General features: G+C 45.7%; 1 protein-coding gene across 4 annotated transcripts in view; it reads left to right on the top strand.

Moving 5' to 3' along the window:
- The first annotated feature begins 17,394 nt into the window (after positions 1–17,394).
- The window catches only part of CHD1 (chromodomain helicase DNA binding protein 1), a 213,249-nt gene continuing 208,925 nt past the window's right edge, over positions 17,395–21,718 (top strand). For all 4 annotated transcript variants that reach the window (XM_068155319.1, XM_068155317.1, XM_068155318.1 and 1 more), the window contains exons 1-2: positions 17,395–17,476; positions 18,969–19,165. In XM_068155319.1, the coding sequence (XP_068011420.1) occupies positions 19,113–19,165 (53 nt within the window). In that variant the 5' untranslated portion in view covers positions 17,395–17,476; positions 18,969–19,112. The remainder of the gene's footprint in view (positions 17,477–18,968; positions 19,166–21,718) is intronic.

Genomic DNA, 21,718 nt, shown 5'->3' with positions numbered 1-21,718 from the left:
ACTAATAACGGCCGCTGATAAGCAAATTTGCCCTCACCCACTTCCAGCATCTAATCACTTGGAACAATGCCAAACAGGATTTTTACTTCCAGTCCAGTCCTGAGTCAACACCCCATATGCTGTTTGGTTAGATGTACTCTGGATACAAAAAATAGAGTACTAATTAACAGAATAATAAAAAAGAAGAGCAACAATAAAAACAAAATATTAAAAACAAAATATGACAGACTAAAAAATCATAAGGATTACTAACACAGAATGGCTATTAACAAAAACACATAAGAATTGTTAGCAAAAACTAAAAATAAGGATTATCAAGACTACTAAATTAAAACAAACAAAAAAATCTATAAAACAAAAAAATCAAGAAAATTAAAATGAAAAATGATAATAAAAAAGAATTAATAGAAAAGAACGCTAAAAATATAATACAAAAGTTAAAATAAAAATTAAAATAGAAAATAGATTAAATAAACAAACATGCAAAATAAAAAATAATTACAATAAAGAATATAAGGTCAAAAAATAAAAGATTAAACACTAGATAAAAAATAGAAATTACAAAAAAAAATAAAAGAAATTAAAAATAAAAAATTGATTAGAATAACAAATTAAAATACAGATTAAAAAATTGCAATAACAAAATAAAACTAATAATAAAGAAGCTAAAAAAGAAATAAAATTAAAAATTACAAAAAGTCAGTTAAAAACAATAATAATAAAAATTTAAAGAACAAAGAAAAATAACTCCCATGACCAGATTGCTCACAAAAACAAAAAGGGGGATTTGTGGCAATGCCAGTGACGAGCAGTGTGAGCAATCTGGCAGTGCAGGCCTAGAGCCTGACATGGTGGTAGGCCATGCTCAGCATAAGTGCAGAGCCAGCTAGCACTGTAGCAAAACAGTGCTGTGCCTGCAGCATGTAACTAAAACAGGGCACTGGTAGCTATAAACACAGAAAGTTATCTTGGCACCTGCATCAACAACCTTGTTGTGTCATTAGTAGTTGGACCAATAATCTATAATAGTGTGATGTGTGGTCATCATAGGGAACCAATGAAGCCATGCCAACAAGGCACTCCGAATTTATATAAGTTGTAGAAGTTCCCTTGCTACGCACTTCTGCCTTTCCTTTCTCTTCTTCTTCTTTGCTTTACTTTACTGTGCTATACTTGCACCATAGGCCTGCACCATAGGCCTGCAATACTGGAACAATAAAGGAACAATACTCAATCATATTGGTCAGCTGTATTGACTCCAATCTCCATCGTCTATAGGTCTATACCTGACCCTTGCCCCATTTCCCGAAGTCCACGCTTTCCGGCGCCAACCGCTTTGTCCCTTCACTGGCCAAGTCCCTTGTGGGATGTTGGAAATGCAGTTAGAAGGACTCTGCACTCGCTTCGTGGATCTGGACTGTCCAGCCCACGTCTCACGCACACACTCTCACTGACCTCAATACCCGCCCAACCGGACAATACTTACAGCCCTTTTCTTGCCCGGGATGTTGTGCACAAGAATTACAGGCAGCCGTGGCAACCAGGAGCTCCTTCCCTTGCCTTTATCTTATAATGTTGGCTGGATCATCTACCCGTATTCCAAGAGGCTTCCAGGGTCCTCCTTCCGGACCACCGAAATCGGCAGGTGCGCCTCCCCTTCTGAAGGTTCCCAAAAGCCGTTGCAGACAGGGTAATCACGTACAGGTCACCAAATTGTGAGAAATGAACTCACTGATGAAATTTATAACCAGTTTATTATTAAATAAAGGCAACACAGCGCTGGGTGCATAGCGAATTTGCTAGAGGCGCACCATAACAACTCGAGTTGAACTTATATAGACGGCAAGCATACATATTCATATTCAAACATACATATTCCCCAGCACGCTCCCACCCCTCTCCATCAGGACTGAGACAAAACCTGCACTTTTGACCTGGCCAGTCTTTAGACATGTTGGCACCTCACTTGTCTCTCCCAATACACAAGCATGAACCCCACACAATACAGACCACAACCAACCAATCAGCCCAACAATAGAACCCCACGGTCCCCAGTAATTCCCCTTGCGAAAGCCAAATATTAAAAACAATTTCTCACACTTGAGATTCCTGACTTGCTGTGGGAAAGATCTCAGCACAGTAGAAAACAATGTCTGCAAGAATCCTTGATATACAGGAACATCATGGATTCAAGGTTGTCAGACCTTGCACATCCCACTGACTACTATCCGCTGTTTCTGTTTTACATGGGCAGAAGTGACATAGCAATGAGCATTCTGAAGAACATCAAGAGGGATTACAAGTGTTGGAGAAGGACTTGGAAGCACAGATTGTCTTTTTTCCCCAGTTAAGGGGAAGGAGTTTGAAAGGGCTGACAGAATTGGGAAAATCAAGTGGTGACATGGACACGGCTTTGGCTATCTAAGCCACGGGATTTGCTTTTGATGCCGTAGAAAAGAGGAGGTTCTAGGGACACCTAATAATGACATTCCAGTACCTGAAGGGAGCCTACAAGAAGGATGTATAGAGACTGTTTACAAAGGCCCAAGGTGATAGGATGAGGGGCAATGGTTTCAAAATAGAGAAGAGTAGATTTAGATAGGATGTTAGGAACAAGTTCTTTACCCTGAGGGTAGTGGAACACTGGAACAGGTTGCCAGGGGAGGTAGTTGGGGCCCCATCCCCGGAGATATTCAAAGTGAGGCTCGATGGGGCTCTGGGCAACCTGATTTTGTTGAGGATGCCCCTGCTTACTGCAGAAGGGGTTGGACTAGATGACCGTCGAAACTCCCTAGCAACCCAGACCATTCCATGATTTTATGATTCCATGATTTCCTACTCTTGCATCCTGCCCCCATAGTGGAAATGCTCCAGCCCTCTGATCATCTTCCTGGCCTCCTCTGGACCTGCTCCAACAGTTCTCTGTCCTTTTTATGCTGGGGACACTAGACCTGGACACAATACTCCAGGTGGGGTCTCACAAGAGTGGATTCACCTCACTCATCCTGCTGGCCTCAATTCTGCAGCCCATTCCAATGACAAACAACTCGCTCGGTGAAGAACTTCCTCCTCACATCTAGGCTAAACTTCCCCTGGTGCAGCTTGAGACTGTGTCCCCCTGTTCTGGTGCTGGTTGCCTGGGAGAAGAGACCAACCCCTTCCTGGCTACAACCACCTTTCAGGTAGTTGTAGAGGGCAATGAGGTCACCCCTGAGCCTCCTCTTCTCCAGGCTAAACAATCCCAGCTCCCTCAGCCTCTCCTCATAGGGCTTGTGTTCAAGGCCTCTCACCAGCCTTGTTGCCCTTCTCTGGACACGCTCAAGTGTTTCGATGTCCTTCTTAAACTGAGGGGCCCAGAACTGGACACAGGACTCAAGGTGCGGCCTAACCAATGCTGAGTACAGGGGCACAATGACTTCCCTGCTCCTACTAACCACACTATTCCTAATGCAGGCCAGGATGCCATTGGCCTTCTTGGCCACCTGGGCACACTGCTGGCTCATGTTTAGGGGGCTGTCAATCAGCACCCCCAGGTCCCTCTCTGTTTGGGAGCTCTCCAGCCACTCCAACCCCAGCCTGTAGCTCTTCATGGGGTTGCCGTGGCCAAAGTGCAGCACCCAGCACTTAGACTTGTTGAATGCCATCCCATTGGACTCTGCCCATCTGTCCAGTCGGTCGAGGTCCCTCTGCAGAGCCCTTCTACCCTCTAACTGACCAACATCTGCTCCAAACTTGGTGTCATCTGCAAATTTGCTGATGACTGACTCAATCCCCTCATCCAGATCATCAATGAAGATATTGAAGAGGATGGGGCCCAGCACTGATCCATGGGGGATGCCACTGGTGGCTGGCCACCAGCTGGATGTGGCACCATTCACCACCACTCTCTGGGCTCGTCCCTCCAGCCAGTTCCTAACCCAGCACAGAGTGTTGCAGTCCAAGCCACGAGCTGACAGCTTAGCCGGCAGTTTGCTGTGGGGGACGGTGTCAAAGGCCTTGCTGAAGTCCAGGTAGACCACATCCACAGCCTTCCCCACATGCACCAGGCGGGTCACCTGACCACAGAAGGAGATCAGGTTGGAGAGGCAGGACCTGCCCTTCCTCAATCCATGTTGACTGGACCCGAACCCTTGGCCATCCTTCAGGTGCACAGTTATTGCCGCCAGGATAATCTGCTCCATCATTTTCCCTGGCACTGAGGTCAGGCTGACTGGCCTGTAGTTTCCAGGTTCCTCAATCCGAACCATCTTGTGGATGGGGACCATATTGGCCAGTTTCCAGTCATCTGGGACCTCTCCAGTGAGCCAGGACTGGAGGAAAATGATGGAGAGCGGCTTGGCTAGCTCATCTGCCAGATCTCTCAGCATCCTAGGATGGATCCCATTCAGTATCATGGACTAGTGGCTCAGCAGGTCCCAAACCCCTTGGTTCTTGAGGACTGCTTCCCAGGGAACTTTGCAAATAAGTTTCTTAAACAGGCTGAAGTTTGCCCTCTGGAAGTCCAAGGTGAAGGTTCTGTTGGTGCTCCTCCCTATCTCCCTGCATATCAAAATCTTCACTATCTTGTGGTCACTACACCCTAGGCAGCCTCCCACGATCACATCTCCCACCAGCCCTTCTCTATTGGAGAACAGCAGGTCAAGCAGAGCCTGACCCCTGGTAGGCTCACTTAACAGCTGCATCAGGAAGCAGTCCTCCATGCGCTCCAGGAAACTTCTGGACTGCCTCCTCTCTGCTGAATTAAATTCCCAGCAGATATCTGGCAGGTTAAACTAACCCACAAGGACAAGATCTGATGATCTTGAGACAGCCTCCAATTGCTTATAGAATAATTCATCTGCCTCCTCATCCTGGTTGGGTGGTCTATAACAGACTCCAACCAGGATGTCAGATTTTTTAGGCTGCCCTCTGATTTTAACCCACAGGCTCTCAATCCCTTCATCTTCCACCTCAAGTTCTGTGGCAGAGAGCAACTCCCTAATATACAGAGCCACCCCTCCTCCCCTTCTCCCTCGCCTGTCTCTGCTAAAGAGCCTGTAACCCCCCAGTGTAGCACTCCAATCGTGCGTGTTTTCCCACCATGTTTCTGAGATGGCGACTATATCATAGTCACCCTGGTGGACCAGGACTTCCAGCTCCTCTTGCTTATTGCCCATTCTGCGTGCATTGGTGTACATGCAATTCAGCTGGGCTCCCGAATTCTCAATTGACCCTAATTTGTGACCGACTCTTTCCTCTGCAGAGGGACCAATTTCCTCACCCACCCCCTTACGCCCTAGTTTAAAGCCCTCCTAATGAGCCCAGCCAACTCTAGTGCTAGGATTCTCTTACCCTTTCTAGATAAATGCACCCCATCAGGACCCAGCAGGTTGGGTGCAGTAAAAGTTGCCCCATGATCGAAGAAACCAAAGTTCTGCTGCTGGCACCATCCCGTGAGCCAAGTGTTGATGGTATGGGTTCTCTCGTTCCTCTCAGTGTACACCCCTGCCACTGAGGGAACTGAGCAGAACACCACTTGAGCTCCTGCCCCATCAATCAATTGTCCAAGGGCCCTGAATTCCTTCTTAATCGCCCTGGTGCCCTTCTTGTCAATTTCGTCACTCCCAGCTTGTATTACCAGCAGAGGGTAATAGTCAGAGGGCTGGATTAACTTTGCGAGTCTCCTTGTGATGTCCCTTACCCACGCCGCGGGTAGGGAGCAGACCTCCCTGTGGGATGGGTCAGAATGACATATGGGTCCCTCAGCACCCCCCAGGAGAGAGTCCCCAACAATTATAACCCTTCTCCTTTTCTTTGTGGAGCTGGTCGTTATAGTTGGTGGGAACCGCTTGGCCTTAGGCTCCTCTCTGGATGGCTGCTCCTTGGTCCTCTCATCCCCACTGCCCTCGGCCTGCAGGGCCTCATACTTATTATGCAAGGGCAGCGGAAGAGGAGGAGAGGGTCGGGATGGATTTCTCTTACCACCCCTGTCAGGGACCTGTATTTATCCCTCCCCATTTCCAGGGACCCTTCCCTCAGCAGGGGAGATCTGCAGAGCCTTCTCCTGCATATCTAACTCCCTTTCGCTTTCCCTTATTGTCTTCAGCCTAGACACCTCCTCCTTCAGCTCTGCCACCAGGCTGAGGAGAAAGTTCACCTGGTCACACCTGACACAGGTGTTCTCTCCTTCCCCCTCTATTCCAAGTGCCAGGCTGAAGCACTCTCTGCAGCTGGCAGCCTGGACTCCAGCATGCTGAAGCAACTCTGTCTGGGCAGATGCTGTTTTCTCCCCTTCATCCGAGTGACAACCATGGTTCAATGTTTGATTGAAAAAAAATATTTTTTTAAATTTTTTTTTTTTTAATGCAAGCAGCAGAAAGGCTAGCTCTCAAACCAAAATGGCGTCGCACACACAGCCCGGGCGGGATTTAAACCTCCCGCGGCTGACATCACACTCCCGTTCCCGCCCAGGCTCACGAGAGCATGATCCTGCCAGACCCCCCTGCCAACCAGGTGTCAGCCTGACCCGCAGAACCCCGAAAGGAAAGCGAAAAGCCAAGCAGAAACCTCGCAATTCAAGCAGAGCGGTCCCAAAGCACCGGTTCTGGTCAGCTCTCAAACCAAAATTATACTACATATGGCTGGAATGGAGCTAATTTCCTTTGTAGCAGCCCACATGGCACTATGTTTTGGACTTGGGGCTAAACCACTGTTGATAACACACCAATTTCCTGGAACTCCTCTGGTGAGAATTTAGAGCAAAGGAGTCCAGGAAGGATGGACATTCTTCAAGAAGGAATTCCTAAAGGCATAGCAGCAGGCCATTCCCCTGGGCTGAAAGATGAGCTGGTGGGAAAGACAACTGGCCTGGCTGAACAGAGAGCTTTGGCTGGAATTCAGAAGAAAAAAGACAGTTTATGACTTTTGGAAAAAGAAGCAGGCAACTCAGGAGTACTACAAGGATGTCATGAGGTTATGCAGGGAGAAAATTAGAGTGGCCAAAGCCCCACTAGAACTTAATCTGTCTATTGCCATAAAAGACAACAAAAAATGTTTCTATAAATACATTAGCAATGCAAGGGGAAACATAGTGACAAAGAGTGAGGAAAATGTTAAGGTACTCAATGCCTTCTTTGCCTCAGTTTTTACTAGTAAAACCAATTCTCTGTTTACCACTTTCCATCATTTACCAGCAGTCCTGCCTAACTGGGGAGGTCCCAGCTGACTGGAGGTTAGCAAATGAGATGCACATCTACAAGAAGGGCCAGAAGGAGGATCCAGGAAACTACAGAATATCTTGAAATTCCAAATCATCTTGAGTTCCACTATTGCAACACATACAAGACAAATGAGATCAAGCCCAGCCAGCACGGGTTCATGAAAGGCAGGTCCTGCTTGACAAACCTGACCTCCTATGACAAGGTGACCTGCTTAGTGGATGAGGTGGGTTGAAATTTCCCCCCCAACGTTAACTTTGCCAGACCAGCGGATGAGGGAAAGGTTGTGGATGTTGTCTACCTGGACTTTAGTAAAGCTTTTGACATTATTTCCCACATTATTTTCCTGAAGAAACTGGCTTCTCATGGCTTGGATGGGCATACTCTTTGCTGGATAAGAAAATTGGTTGGATAACTGAGCCCAAAAAGTGCATGCGCACTTTTGATTGTATTAAAAGAAATGAAGGTGGTTTATTAACTGTGGAAATAATGGTACTCTCAATTCTGATGAAGTTCCTGTGGGCTTGCCAAGAAATTATGGTGGAGCTCCTCCAATGGTTGGCCATTTCATTGACCAAATGAGACAACTGGAGGATAGTCTCACACGTGTTTCTTTGGTTTCAGCCATTGAAACTCTGTCTGGAAAAATTGAGAATTGCATGAAAGAGCTGAAGCAGGAATTTAAAAATTCTATATCCCAATTGACACAAGGAAATAATTCCAATTCTTCCTCTAGATGGATACAAGTTTCAGCTGTGAGGAACAGACGTCCTCCAAGGAGGTCATTCCAAAACAGGTCAAACCAAAACAGACCACAGAGGCAATCACGTGGGAGTATTTGGATAACTCTGCATGATCATTTTGGTGAGAATATGAACAGATGGGATGGTCAACCAACTTCTAATCTAAGGAGGGACCTTCAAAAACTGGGATGCACATTTAGGACAAGCCACTTGGCTGGTCAACACCAGAGGATCTAACCGTCCTGGCCCTGCCTAATCCAAGCTGCCACATCCTGTAGAAGGTGATAAAGTTCCTGTGGTAAACATATAGAATATTCTAGGGAAGCAGGTTTGGGTTAGTCCTGCCCCAGGTAAAAGCAAACCCATTTGTGGGTTTGCTTTTGCCCAAGGACCAGGATGCACCTGGTGGGTAATGCAGGAAGATGGGAAAGTTTATTGTGTGCCACAGAATAATCTCGCTGTAGGTGAGAATTCACAGTAAATTGTGTATATATTATGATGTTAACTGCCGTTGAGCATGATACAGAATGTTGCAACAGTTTAGGCTGTGCCTTGAAGAAAAGGATAGCTGCAGAATTCTCTAACTGAAAAGTCCTGGTGTAAAAAGGTAAACAAAGATAATTCTAAATGAATTTCATTGGTAGATGAGTGGGATGTAGTTTTACAATCTTACATTCTGTTCTCACTCTCTTTGTCTTTGGTCTCTTGGCTGGAATGCATGCCGATCTTGGACAGAAAGCCTGTAGAAGGTTAGACAGAAAGTCCCAGCCTTCTCTCCCCGCCACCTTTCTCCAGAGCATCATGGATTACTGCATGACAGATGCTTGAGCTGTGGATCCAGCCCATTGGCAATCTGTTGAAAGTGTACTGGATTCCTCTCCAGGTGAAAGCAAACTGAGGCCTGCATTCCTCTGCTATGGGAATAGAGAAAAATGCATTAGCAATGTCTATGGTAGCATACCATTTGGCCTCTTTGGATTCCAGCTCATATTGGAGTTCCATCATGTCTGGTACTGCTGCATTCATAGGTGGTGTTACTTCATTCAGGGCCCGGTAGTCGACCGTCAGACGCCAGTCTCCATTCTGCTTCCACACAGGCCACACTGGACTGTTGAAAGGTGAATGAGTTTTGCTGACGACTTTCTGACTCTCCAACTGACGAATCACATTCTGAATGGGCAACAAAGAGGCACGGTTGGTTCTGTATTGTCTGCGATGCACAGTCTGAGAAGCAACCGGCAATTTAATGTCCTGTATCTTGTGTTGTCCCACAACTGCAGATTCATCAGAAAGCTCAGGTCTACCAGACAGCTTCAGTTTTTGTCCATCAATTTCTACAGAAGCTACTCCAAAAGCCTATTTGTAACCTCTAGGGTCTTTGAAACGCCCTTCTCTCAGAAAATCAATTCCCAAAATACAAGGTGCATCAGGTCCGGTCACAACTGTGTACTTCCTCCATTGTTTACCAGTTAAACTTATATTAACCTCCACCTTACATAACTCTTGAGGTCCACCAGTGACTCCCAGAATAGTTATAGACTCTGATCCCTGATAATTTGATGGCATTATGGTGCACTGAGCTCCTGTGTCAACCAAGGCCCTGTACTTACGAAATTGTGAAGTGCCAGGCCACTGGATGTACACATCCCAATAGATACTGTTATCTATGTTATCCCTCTCCTCCCCCTGGCGGGAGGCAGGGCACCACTAGTTATGGGGAACATGCCCACATGTGCATTGCGCACAGTGTGCAGTGTTATAGCTGGAGCTACTGTTGGAGCTACTACAGTTGTTCTGGGGAACTGTGGAAGTAACAGCTACCCTTCTGGTATTGCTACCTCGGGTTCTGCCACTTTGCAATTCTCTCAGTCTCCTGAAAAGATTAGAAGTTGGTTGACCATCCCACCTGTTCATGTTCTCACCAAACTGATCACGCAGAGTTATCCAAATGGTCCTACGTGACTGCCTTGGTGGTCTGTTTTGATTTGATCTGTTTTGGATTAACCTCCTTGGAGGACGTCTATTCCTCACAGATGAAACTTGTATCCACCTGGAGGAAGGATTAGAATTATCTCTCTGTGCTAATTGGGATATGGAATCTTTCAGCTCTTTCATGCAATTCGCAATTTTTCCAGACAGAGTTTCAATGGCCGAAACCAAAGAAACACGTCTCATGCTATCCTCCAATTGTCTCATTTGATCAGTGAATTGGCCAACCGTAGGAGGAGCTCCACCATAATTTCTTGACACAATTCTGCTTGCCAGAATGTCTGCATAATTACGAGGAGCAAGTTTGATGATCTTTTTAGCAAGACCAATACCCACAGGAATGTCATCAGGATTCAGAGTTTCATGTTCACCATAGAGTATCTCTCTAACAGCAAATTCTCTCAAGCGCTTAATTCCCTCATCTATGGTAGTCCAGGTTTGAGGATTCCGTGGAAGATCATCTCGGGAAGGGTATCTCCTGAGAGGTGCCAATAAAAGGCGTATCCACACAGTAGCCTTGCCAAGAGACCTACCTAGATGTCTATCTATTCCATTATCCTTTGAGAAAGTTCCTAACTGAGCTGCTGACTTGTCTCCAACCATTAGAGCTGGAGCACCTGTATCGTAACATCTACCAAGCCAAGCTAGAAGTGGCTCATTCTCTGCTCTGGTCTAATCTTTACAGACATTTCTAATCTCTTCGCGAGGCAAAGGACACCCAGAAAGGTCATCTTCTTCTCCATCTATCACATCTTCCTGAACATGTTGTTCCCATAATCCTGCTGTCACTTTCTTAAGGATCTCTCTATGTTGCGAAGCACCACTGCTAGCTCCTGTCCTAGCTGCATCTCTATCCTGTTTTGATCTCACTAACTCAGCTAGACCTTTAAAACAAACCTTATCTTCCTCCTCAGCAGGATCTTTTGTAGTAGAGGGTCCCTCACCAGGATCAGTCTCCTGCTCTTCTCCTCCATTAGCTCCTGGATCAGCTTTGGTCTTTCCACTTCTAGTCTTTAAAACTGCTACTTGCTTAATTGGAGCTGTGTTTGAATTTACAGCCACCTTGACAGAAGCTGACAGGTTTTGAGACAGATCAGCTGCTGTGGGAGTGGCTTCCGGTCTTGCCGAGAGAGTGGGCGGAAGTGACTGTGCCTCATTAATGGCCGAAGAATAGAATAGAATAGAATAGAATAGAATAGAATAGAATAGAATAGAATAGAGCAGGTTGGAAGAGACCTTCAAGATCATCACGTCCAATCTATCATCCAACACCACCTAATCAACTAAACCATGTAACCAAGCACCCTGTCAAGTCTCCTCCTGAACACCTCCAGCGACGGCGATTCCACCACCTCCCTGGGCAGCCCATTCCAATGGGCAATCACTCTCTCTGTGTAAAACTTCCTCCTGACCTGCAGCCTGAACCTCCCCTGGCGCAGCCTGAGACTGTGTCCTCTTGTTCTGGTGCTGGCTGCCTGGGAGAAGAGACCAACCTCTGCCTGTCTACAACCCCCCTTCAGGTAGTTGTAGACAGCAATAAAGTCACCCCTGAGTCTCCTCTTCTCCAGGCTAAGCAGCCCCAGCTCCCTCAGCCTCTCCTCATAGGGCTTGTGTTCCAAGCCCCTCACCAACTTTTTTGCCCTTCTCTGGACTCGTTCCAGCAAGTCAACATCCTTCCTAAACTGAGAAGAAGAAGGAGGGGGAGCTGCCATGTTGGGAGTTGCCGCCACCCCTGGCAGCTTGCCAGAATCAGCGGCAAAACTGTTCAAAACAGCTTTTCCAATAGACTTTTTAACTTTAACTGACACAGATTCTCCATTCTCCTCATCAGTAGACGTCTCTGGGGCTGACCCAGAGCAACGCCGCTTCTTCTTTGATCTATGCTTAATAATAAAACACTCTCTGGACACCTTTTTCTCCTGACCCCAAGAATACAGCGAATACACATTAGTTATCACCAGCAGCAGGATTACACGCATCAAATAAATCACCTTCGGATCCCAGCCATCACTTAAAGTTACTCTTTCCCCTACTGGGATCTTAAACTCCTTTATCTCAATCAGGAGAGTGCTAGGGGTCACATTCCTGTATCTCGCAGGCCAGAAGAAATCCAGCCAGTGACCATACAGAAGCCTCATTCTATACATAAACCACAAATAAATTTTGTGCATCAAATATTTACCCAGATGATCAATAAGGAGGCCCAGACAATACTTGTAGATCAGAACTGAACACACTGAAAATAACAATTGTCTAAAAATCCAAAGCACCTTCATGTTTGCTAGTCTGGCTCGAGCAATGTCACCAGCTGAGGCTGTCCCCTTAAGAAAGGGAATATGGTAGACGGAAGTTGGTAAATGGAAAGAATAATCTAAACTAATTTCATTGGTGAAGTGGGAGGAAGCACCTTCTGAACTGGGACAGCAGGAAGGTATACTGGGCTTTCCAGCACTTTTCTGCAGTCTTGCTTCCGCCTCTTCTTTGGGCAGCAGCTTTCTGTGCTGGGCTTTCTGCCAAGACTTTGGCCTTGAAACCGATAAGATAGAAGGCCTGTATTAGCAGCTGTTGTTCAGGTATTTCATGACTGGAAATCACGACCAGTTAACATTGTTTCTGATTCTCTTTATGTGGTAGAGATCGTTACTAGGCTAGAAGGTGGTATGGTGAAATCTTTAAAAAATGAATGTCTGTATCACCTGTTCATGCAACTCCTATCACTATTGAATCATCGTGCGCACTCATATTTTATCACGTGTATCCGCAGTCATCAGCAATGCGGTGGCTTAGCTATTGGGAATAATAGAGCGGATATGCTGGTGGCTCTGGCCTGGGCTGGTCCACCCACCAATATTTTTCAACAGGCAGCTTTATCCCATGGATTTTTTCATCAGTCCGCTAAGATGCTAGTACGTCAGTTTGGCATTTCTCATTCTGATGCGCAAGGTATCGTTCAATCTTGCTTGTCTTGCCAACAGGCCACTTGTGGTATGGGCCTTGGAGTGAATCCAAGAGGACTACAAGCCCTCCAATTATGGCAAATGGATATCACTCATCTTTCAGAATTTGGTCGTCTACGTTTTGTGCATGTGGTTATAGATACTTTTTCCCATGCTATGTGGGCCACAGCACAGTCTGGGGAATCTGCAAAACATATTATTAAGCATATGCATGCAGCTATTGCAGCCTTGGGGGTTCCACACACCCTTAAGACTGACAATGGCCCTGGCTACACTTCTTGCCGCTTCAATCGCTTTTGTGCGAATTGGGGCATCAAGACAATCACAGGCATCCCACACTCTCCTACAGGACAGGCCATTGTTGAGCGTGTCCATGGGGTGTTGAAATCGCTGTTGCAGAAACAGAAAGGTGGAGAGGAATTTGACAGCCCTCATGAACGCTTAGCAAAAGCAGTATATGTTATGAATTTCCTGTGGCTCACACAAAATCAAGAGGAGCCCCCCATAGTAATTCATAACAATTCCCTTTACTCAGGCCTCAAACCTTTACCATCAAAGGTTCTGGTACGATATCGCAATCTAGTGACAGGAACCTGGGAAGGTCCAGTAGAACTCTTAACAATGGGTTGTGGCTATGCTTGTGTTCTAACAGATGGTGGCAGCCAGTGGATCCCCAGCAAGTGGATTTGACCATGGAAGGAGGAATTGCCAGAAGCATCTCATACCTCTCCCACTTGAGTGCAGTTATAGTATTAGTTGGTTCAAATTAATTTCTCTTTTTATGCCTGCACAGATTGATGCTTGGCTAATTTAGGCTGATGCATTAGGCATCAAGGATTTCTGCCTTGATATTCCCACCATGGGTAATGACCTTAGGTCTCACAATGATTTTCCTTTGGTTTATGAGTTTTTTTCTTTTATATTCCTTTTCTGTGTGCCATGGCATTTTAGGAGATCTCCATAGAACATAGAATACAGAACATAGAACGTAGATGAATATTTTGTTAAATGGTTTTTCATTTTAAGAAGTATTCCTTAGTTAGCCTACCATTCCTTTTATTGTCCTTTTAGACAGTTTTAAGGATTGTTGGTAGTAGCTTAAGTTAAGAGGTTGATATAAGGACATTATAGAATGTAAGTACTTTTAAATGTCCTCTTTGTGCTCATAGTAGTTATAAAATAAGGATTACTAAATATTACTGAAAACACAAAAAAGAAAAACAAGAATTATTAACAAAACACATAAGAATTACTAACAAAACTAAGGGTTATTAATAGACATGTAAGGATTACTAACACAAGAAACATAGTTAACCATAAGGATTATTAGCAAACATAGATAAGGATTGTTAAGATAGGTATGATTAAGTAGAATACAAAATAGAAATATAACACCAACAAAAATAAAATATGCATACAAAAAAAATTGAAAAATAAAGAAAGAAAAATTACCAAAAAATAAAGAAAGAAAAATTACCAAACAAAAAATGTATATAGTAAAGTTGACAACAAAATATATAGTGAAGTTTAAAATGGACAAACATATATAATAAAAAACACAAAGAAAAATAATAATAATAAAACCAAAATTAATTAAAAAATAACAAATAATATAGAAAATCCAATGAAGAAAACATGACACAAATAAGCAGTTACAAAAATTGAAATAATTAATTTAATTAAATAATACCAATAAACATAACTAAATTACAACAAGATTAGAATAAAATAAAACTACAAATAACAAAACAACAAAGAATATGCAACAAATAAGCACGAAACCTTAACATAGCCAGTTACAAAATAACAACAGCACAACCAAGTCCGAACACGAGAAAGGAAAAAAAAAAAAAAGGGGAAAAGAGAGAATACCCCATAGCAAAAAACAGTTTTTGATGGTACCAACAAAAGATAGTTAGCTCATGTCAACACCTAGAAACATCAACTTTGCAGAGTGCAGCAACCCTCTCACCACAGGACAGCACGAACACAGCACAAGTGTCATGAAAATGACAAGCAGCAAACCCGCCTAGCGCTGACCTCAACAACCCTCATGATAATCCAAGATGTCAACAGGAAGCATCTAGCTTAGAACTGAGTGTCATGATTGCTTAACTCTTGTGTGAACACTTAAGAGACTAGTATCATTAGGATGAGTAAAAAGGCCTCACTGTGGTCAGTTCAGTTTCAAAATAATGAGTACTCAGAATGTCATCTATAACCCACCAATGGAGCCTTTTCACTCTCACTGCTTGCCTGTAAGTAGTTTCCCTTATCTGTGGAGAAGGAGCCTGCCCAGCTTCATCTTCATGGATTAAGGAGAATCTTGCTAACCCCAAACAGTTTGTGACTCTCAACCATCTTGGAAAAATAAAGATGTAACATACCTTTAGAGTAGATTGCAGAGGATCGTTCTGAGGATTAACTTGCTGTATTTGTGAGCCTTTTGTGCCTTGATCTTTGTACACAATGTGTTCAGACCTGACTGGGTCTTCCTTGCTGATGTTTCTCTTGTTTTCATTATTTACTCTTAGTCTGTTTAAGTGCTTTTGTGCCTTATAGTTGACAATGCTGTTAATGCTGTTCTCTTTAATGCACGTGATGGTTGATCTATGCTGTATGGGATGGGAATAACTCCCGTGATCAGATTGCTCACAAAAACAAAAAGGGGGATTTGTGGTAATGTTGGCAATGAGCAGTGTGGGCAATCTGGCAGTGTAGGCCTAGAGCCTGACATGGTGGTAGGCTGTGTCCAGCATGGGTGCAGAAGTGGCTTGCAGTGTAGCAGAATAGTGCTGTGCCTGCACCGTGCAACCAAAGCAGGACACTGGTAGCTATAAACACAGAGAGTTATCTTGGAATAACAGGACGCACACGTGCATCAACAACCGTGCATGCTATTACTAATTTAACCACTTCTTACATGCACTTCACTTACTAGCCTGTCAGCACTACTATCCGCTCTGTACTATGCTTGCACTATATTCGAACAACACTGGAGCAATAAAGGAACAATACTAGATCATATTGGTGTCGTAGGGTTGGAAGGGTAAGGCCAAGAAGCCTCCTCCCTTCCCCCTTGTAAAGTAAAGGGAAAGAAAATTGAAGGGAAAGGGAAAAAAAACCTCACAGCTGAATTAGCAAAGCAGTGGAGCTGTATATTTACAAAGCAATGTAGGATATGCAGGGGAATATATACAAATTTACAATATTTACAATATATACAAAGATATACAATAAAGTAACACAGAAATGAGAGTTCCCCCACCCTGCTGAGGGGGTTCCCCACCTCCGCTCTCCCCCTCTCTCCCCCTTTTCCCCAGAGTGGGTTAGAAAGAGAGAGAAAGAGAAAAAAAAAGTTAGAAGCAGTTTGTGTTAATTGGAAAGGAGTTAATACAGGCCTTGGTAGCTTATCGGTTTCAAGGCCAAAGCCTTGGCCGAAAGCCCAGGACAGAGAGCTGCTGCCCTGCGGAGGAGCGGAAGCAAGACTGAAGATAAAGTGCCGGAGTGCCCAGGATACCCTCCCGCACTCCCAGTTCAGAAGGTGCTTCCTCCCACTCTACCAATGAAATTAGTTTAGATAGTTCTTTTCATTTACCAACTTCCGTCCACCATATTCCCTTTCTTAAGGAGACAACGTCAAACGGTCACAATTGGTCAGCTGTATTGATTCCCCTCTCCGTCGTCTATAGAAGAAAGTGCTCTGTCTCCAGCTGGGGGATGATTTCCTCATGGAGGCAAGTGTCCTCTGTGCAGTTGCCTGCCAAGCCTTTCTAAATATGCCCTAATGCCACTTGTAACAGCAGAGGGAGACTAAGAAATGCATGTGTTTGCTAGAAGCTCTGATTTTAGACAGTAAAAAGCTGAAACACCACCCCCCACGCACACTGAACAGGTATTTGTGGCCTAGATCAGGTTCCCCACCACGCTGCGCGGGTCATGGGCACCTATGGCCAGGCTGGGCCGCGCCCTGCCCCACCACACACGAACTGCATCGGGCACAAGGAGCGTCACCGAACCTAGCGCTTCTTCGCTGCTGCTGTGGGCGGGCGAATGCCTGCTGCCCTCAACTCCGACAGTATTCGGCGCGGCAATGAGATCGCTTTGGCTCCGCCGCCCTCTCTAAGCGGCCCTTCCTGCCGCCATGGCTCGGTAGCGCAGTCCCTTCCCCGCTGTTGCTCCTCCCCGCTCTGTCCCAGGGCGCAGGGCTGACATCACGCCCTAGCTTTCCATCTAAGGGAGGAGGATGTTAAGCAGAGTGGCAGCACGATGACGGTGGTTGGGAGGAGGAGACTGAGTAGAGCGGCATCATGATGGCGCTGGTCAGAAGGACTTAGAAACGGTGGCGAAACAACACAGCACCCACTCCCCAGGCTTCTGCCTGCCCGGTTCGAGGCTCCATTGTTCAAGCCGGTGGGGGCTGCAGGCGAGCCTGCTACGTGGGAGCTGTAAGGAGCCGGCGGCCCACGCACTGCGGCGGTTACAGGAGCAGCCTCCGACCCTGGGTTTCAGCACAGAGCTCTTCGTGGTGTGTAGCACCGTCTCGGGCCAGGGCGGCCCTAGGGAGGCCTGTCCGGGTACACGCGCACAGGTAGGTAGAGGCCCGCCGTGGCTTCTTTCCTTTTCCCTCGTCTCTCGTGCGGTGGCTATCGCTTTCGAAGATGGATGAGAAGGCAACTAGTGTTCAGAAGAAAGGGTTGGATGCCCAGCGCGGGGCTGAGCTGAGCTTGCTCGCTGTTTTCCGAAGATGGAGGGAGGAAGCTGTGAGAGCTGAGTCTGGCAGCCGGGGTTATGTCTCTTTCGCTGGCTCTTGAGGGAGAGAGCCTGTGATGAACTGGCTGGGAGGCAGAAGTATGGCCTTCGCTCTTCCCTGGCTATGAAGGGGCGCCGGGAGAATCGAGCACGGAGGACCGCGGCCACCTTGGCCAGGAACGGCGCCTGTGCGGATGGCGCCACCAGCAGAGGGCCGTCTCCGGGGACGGGAGGTGAACCCGCGGGAGGTATGGAAGCAGCCTTGGCCTGGTTTCTCCCTCGGAGCGCCTTGGATGCGGTCGGTCATGGGAGGCCGCGAGAGCGCGGTGCGGATGGTCGGGGAGGATCGTCGCGGAGCAGGGAGTGGGCAAGAAGTTGAGAGTTTCGTGGCCACTAAAGATGTTTCCTGGAGCCCAGGGAACGCCGGCCCCAGAGGCGGCAGAGTGTTCGCGCGGATCTTGGTCTCGTTTGGGCAGCAGCGGCCGATCCGCGAAAAACCACCAAGCTGCTCGGCTCGCCGCCACAGGAGACCCATCCTCGCTTTGCGGTCTCTCTGGTGTTGGAGGGCTCTTTCCTACCACTTTTCTTTTGTCATCGCCTTTGTTTGCTGGCTGGAGTGGTTCTGGTGTCGGAGATGGTGCCTGAGTGCGGGACTTTTTTCATCCCGGAACGAAGCGGCCTCCATCGTGAGATGTAGATCGAGCTGTATTAGAGGAGAGCACCTCGAGGCAGGCAACCTGCAGACGAGCCCCTAATCACTTTCACACTACTAAATGTGAGAGGTGCTGATTTTTAGTTGATTATCAATGAGTTCATACTTGCACGCCATTTAAAGTGAGCCTAAATTTTTCCTAGGGGCATCTGACATGGTAGAGATCTGATTGAAGATGTCCACATATATGAAAATAGGAATCACTCCATCTCTGGGATCTTGTTAAGTGATAGTTTGTTGGTTTGTTTTTTTTTAAATGGGACAGTCTTTATTTTCCTGCTTCTACCCACAACTGGATGTAAACATTGTGTCTATCTGGAAATGCTTCTGATATGTTTGTTTTGTGCATGAAATATTTTTGCTAATCAGATCTTAGAGCATTAATATCCATGATTTATATTTCTGTGTTTGAGGATGAAGTTTTCCTTTGAAAGTTAATCTGGCTGTTCTTAAGACAGTACTATGGCATACCAGAAGCTATTTTTCAGATAAAAAGGTGTCAAATGTGATAGATGCTCCCTTTCAGTGTTGTTGTGACAGGATAGGTTATTTGCAGTATCTTTCAGTTGTAACCATCAAATATTTCAAGTTATGTCACCATTTTCCTTTACTGCTCCAGGTAATTTGGGCAAAGTCTTCAATACTTGCAGAGAACAGTTCAGTAAACAAGTCACCTGAAAAACAGAGTACCAAGAAGTACATTCTTGACATCTACCTTCTAATCTGATTTGACTTCTATTTATTTTTTTAAACTTCATTTACAATGAATGGGCACAGTGATGAAGACACTGTAAGAAACAGTAGTGGAGAATCAAGGTAAGCACTTTAAGTCCTTGGCTACTTATTCTCCTGTATTTTGTTTATTAGAACTGGTTTATGTTTTAACTGTGCCAAAGCTTCCTGGTGAGTAAGTAGACCGTTGTTTAGGAGGACTGGCAATGCTTTTTTACAAATGCTTAATTTGCTTGTTAGAATCAGTTAGCTTCATTTAATAATCATAACAATTGTGTATATACCTTGCATAAAACAATTTTAATACTATTTAAGCTCTATTAGCATCTGTTACTCTTTTTCCTCCAAAGATATCTGAAGAGTTAAAAGTTGAAACAAATTACTTAGAAATATTAAAGTAAAACGTGTGTATGAAATGCAGGGCATGCATGCATAATATGTACTGCATAAACCCTGAAATAGATTATCTCTAAAGTTGGAACAGTGGACTGTTAATTCTAGTGAGGCTTCCATTTTTTGTTGAGATGTCTAAGCAGTATAATGAAAAGCATTAAATTCATGTTTCTTTACCAAAGTCTAAGTACAGTTTTCCCAACTGTTTCCTCAAATAAAAATAAAACCCCACCCCTCTAATGTTGGTTACTGGTGTTCTAGGATGTGTAGAGAGTTCACTTGGTTGGAAAAACCTGGTTAGAACTTCCCTGCTGCAAGATAAGGATAACAGCAAACTTGTAGGGATAGAATTAACCTCTTATTCTAGAACAGTACTAAGTTCAACAAGTATCTACTGCACTAGGATGTTAATATTTCTGAAACTGGGAATATGATGAATGGTGCAGATTTAAGGAGGAAAGGCAAACTTACAAATAGATGTGGTTGTGATCATGTTGTCAGTCTACCTGTCTGTCTCTCTTTCTGATCACTGCCTGTTGAGCCTGGTGTATGTGGGGAGGCCTGTGGATGTAGTCTATCTGGACTTCAGCAAGGCCTTCCACACTGTCCCCCACAGAAAACTCCTGGCCAAGCTGTCAGCCCATGGCTGAGATGGGAGCACACTGCCTTGTGTTAGGAACTGGCTGGAAGGCCGAGCCCTGAGAGTGGTGGTGAATGGTGCCACATCCAGCTGGCAGCCAGTCACTAGTGGTGTGCCCCAAGGATCAGTGCTGGGCCCCGTACTCTTTAACATCGTTATTGATGATCTGGATGAGGGCGTTGAGTCCATCATCACTAAATTTGCGGATGACAGCAAGCAGGGGGCAGGTGTTGATCTGCTGGAGGGTTGAGAGGCTTTGCAGAGGGACCTGGACAGGTGGGCAGAATCCAACGGCATGAGATTTAACACATCCAAGTGCCGGGTTCTGCACATCAGCCACAACAACCCCATGCAGTGTTACAGGCTGGGGTCAGAGTGGCTGGAGAGCGGCCAGGCAGAGAGGGACCTGGGGGTGCTGGTCGATGGTAGACTGAACATGAGCCTGCAGTGTGCCCAGGCAGCCAAGAGGACCAATGGCATCCTGGCCTGCATCAGGAACAGTGTGGCCAGCAGGAGCAGGGAGGTCATTCTGCCCCTGTACACTGCACTGGTTAGGCCACACCTTGAATGCTGTGTCCAGTTCTGGGCCCCTCAGTTTAGGAAGGATGTTGACTTGCTGGAACGAGTCCAGAGAAGGGCAACGAAGTTGGTGAGGGGCTTGGAGCACAAGCCCTATGAGGAGAGACTGAGGGAGCTGGGGTTGCTTAGCCTGGAGAGGAGGAGACTCAGGGGTGACCTTATTGCTCTCTACAACTACCTGAAGGAAGGTTGTAGACAGGCAGAGGTTGGTTTCTTCTCCCAGGCAGCCAGCACCAGAACAAGAGGACACAGTCTAAGGCTGCGCCAGGGGAGGTTCAGGCTGGAGGTTAGGAGGACATTTTACACAGAGAGAGTGATTGCCCATTGGAATGGGCTGCCCAGGGAGGTGGTGGAGTCACCGTCACTGGAGGTGTTCAGGAGGAGACTTGACAGGGTGCTTGGTTGCATGGGTTAGTTGATTAGGTAGTGTTGGGTGATAGGTTGGACGCGATGATCTTGAAGGTCTCTTCCAGCCTGGTTCAGTTCGGTTCTGTTCTATTCTATTCTGTCAGTTGATTATGTCACTCAGAGGTCATAAAGAAAATTGAGTTCTGTGGGCTTTATGAAAACACCCAGTTGGATAGAGGGGATAGATCTAAATTATTGTCCCAAGTAAAGAAATCCAAGAACAACATAATGGCCAACTGTTCATTCAGCACATGCTGGCTGTTAAGCTTGCATGTAACATAGTGAGCAATGGGAATGCAAAAAAGGGGGAAAAGAGAAGTGTTTAGGTGATGTTAGGTGCAAATCTTCAGGAAACCTATGAACAGTAAAACTAAAGAAACTTTAACAACTTTTGTGGGTTCTTTTTATTTATTTTCTATTAATGTCAAGCTTCCATATTATACCTACAAACACTGTGAGCACGAATACTGTAAGCATTTTTTTGTTGTTAGATTTCTACTTCTAGTAAAGAAGGTACTTCATAGTTTCATAGTTTCATTCAGGGTTGGAAGGGACCACAAGGATCATCTAGTTCCAACCCCCCTGCCATGGGCAGGGACACCCCACACTAGATCAGG

This window comes from Melanerpes formicivorus, unplaced genomic scaffold, assembly GCF_026170545.1.
Source record: "Melanerpes formicivorus ecotype bairdi unplaced genomic scaffold, bMelFor1.0.p_v2 SCAF_31, whole genome shotgun sequence".
NCBI classification, from domain to species: domain Eukaryota; kingdom Metazoa; phylum Chordata; class Aves; order Piciformes; family Picidae; genus Melanerpes; species Melanerpes formicivorus.
Note: the sequence above shows the minus strand (reverse complement) of the source record. Positions and strands in the feature narration are given on the sequence as shown.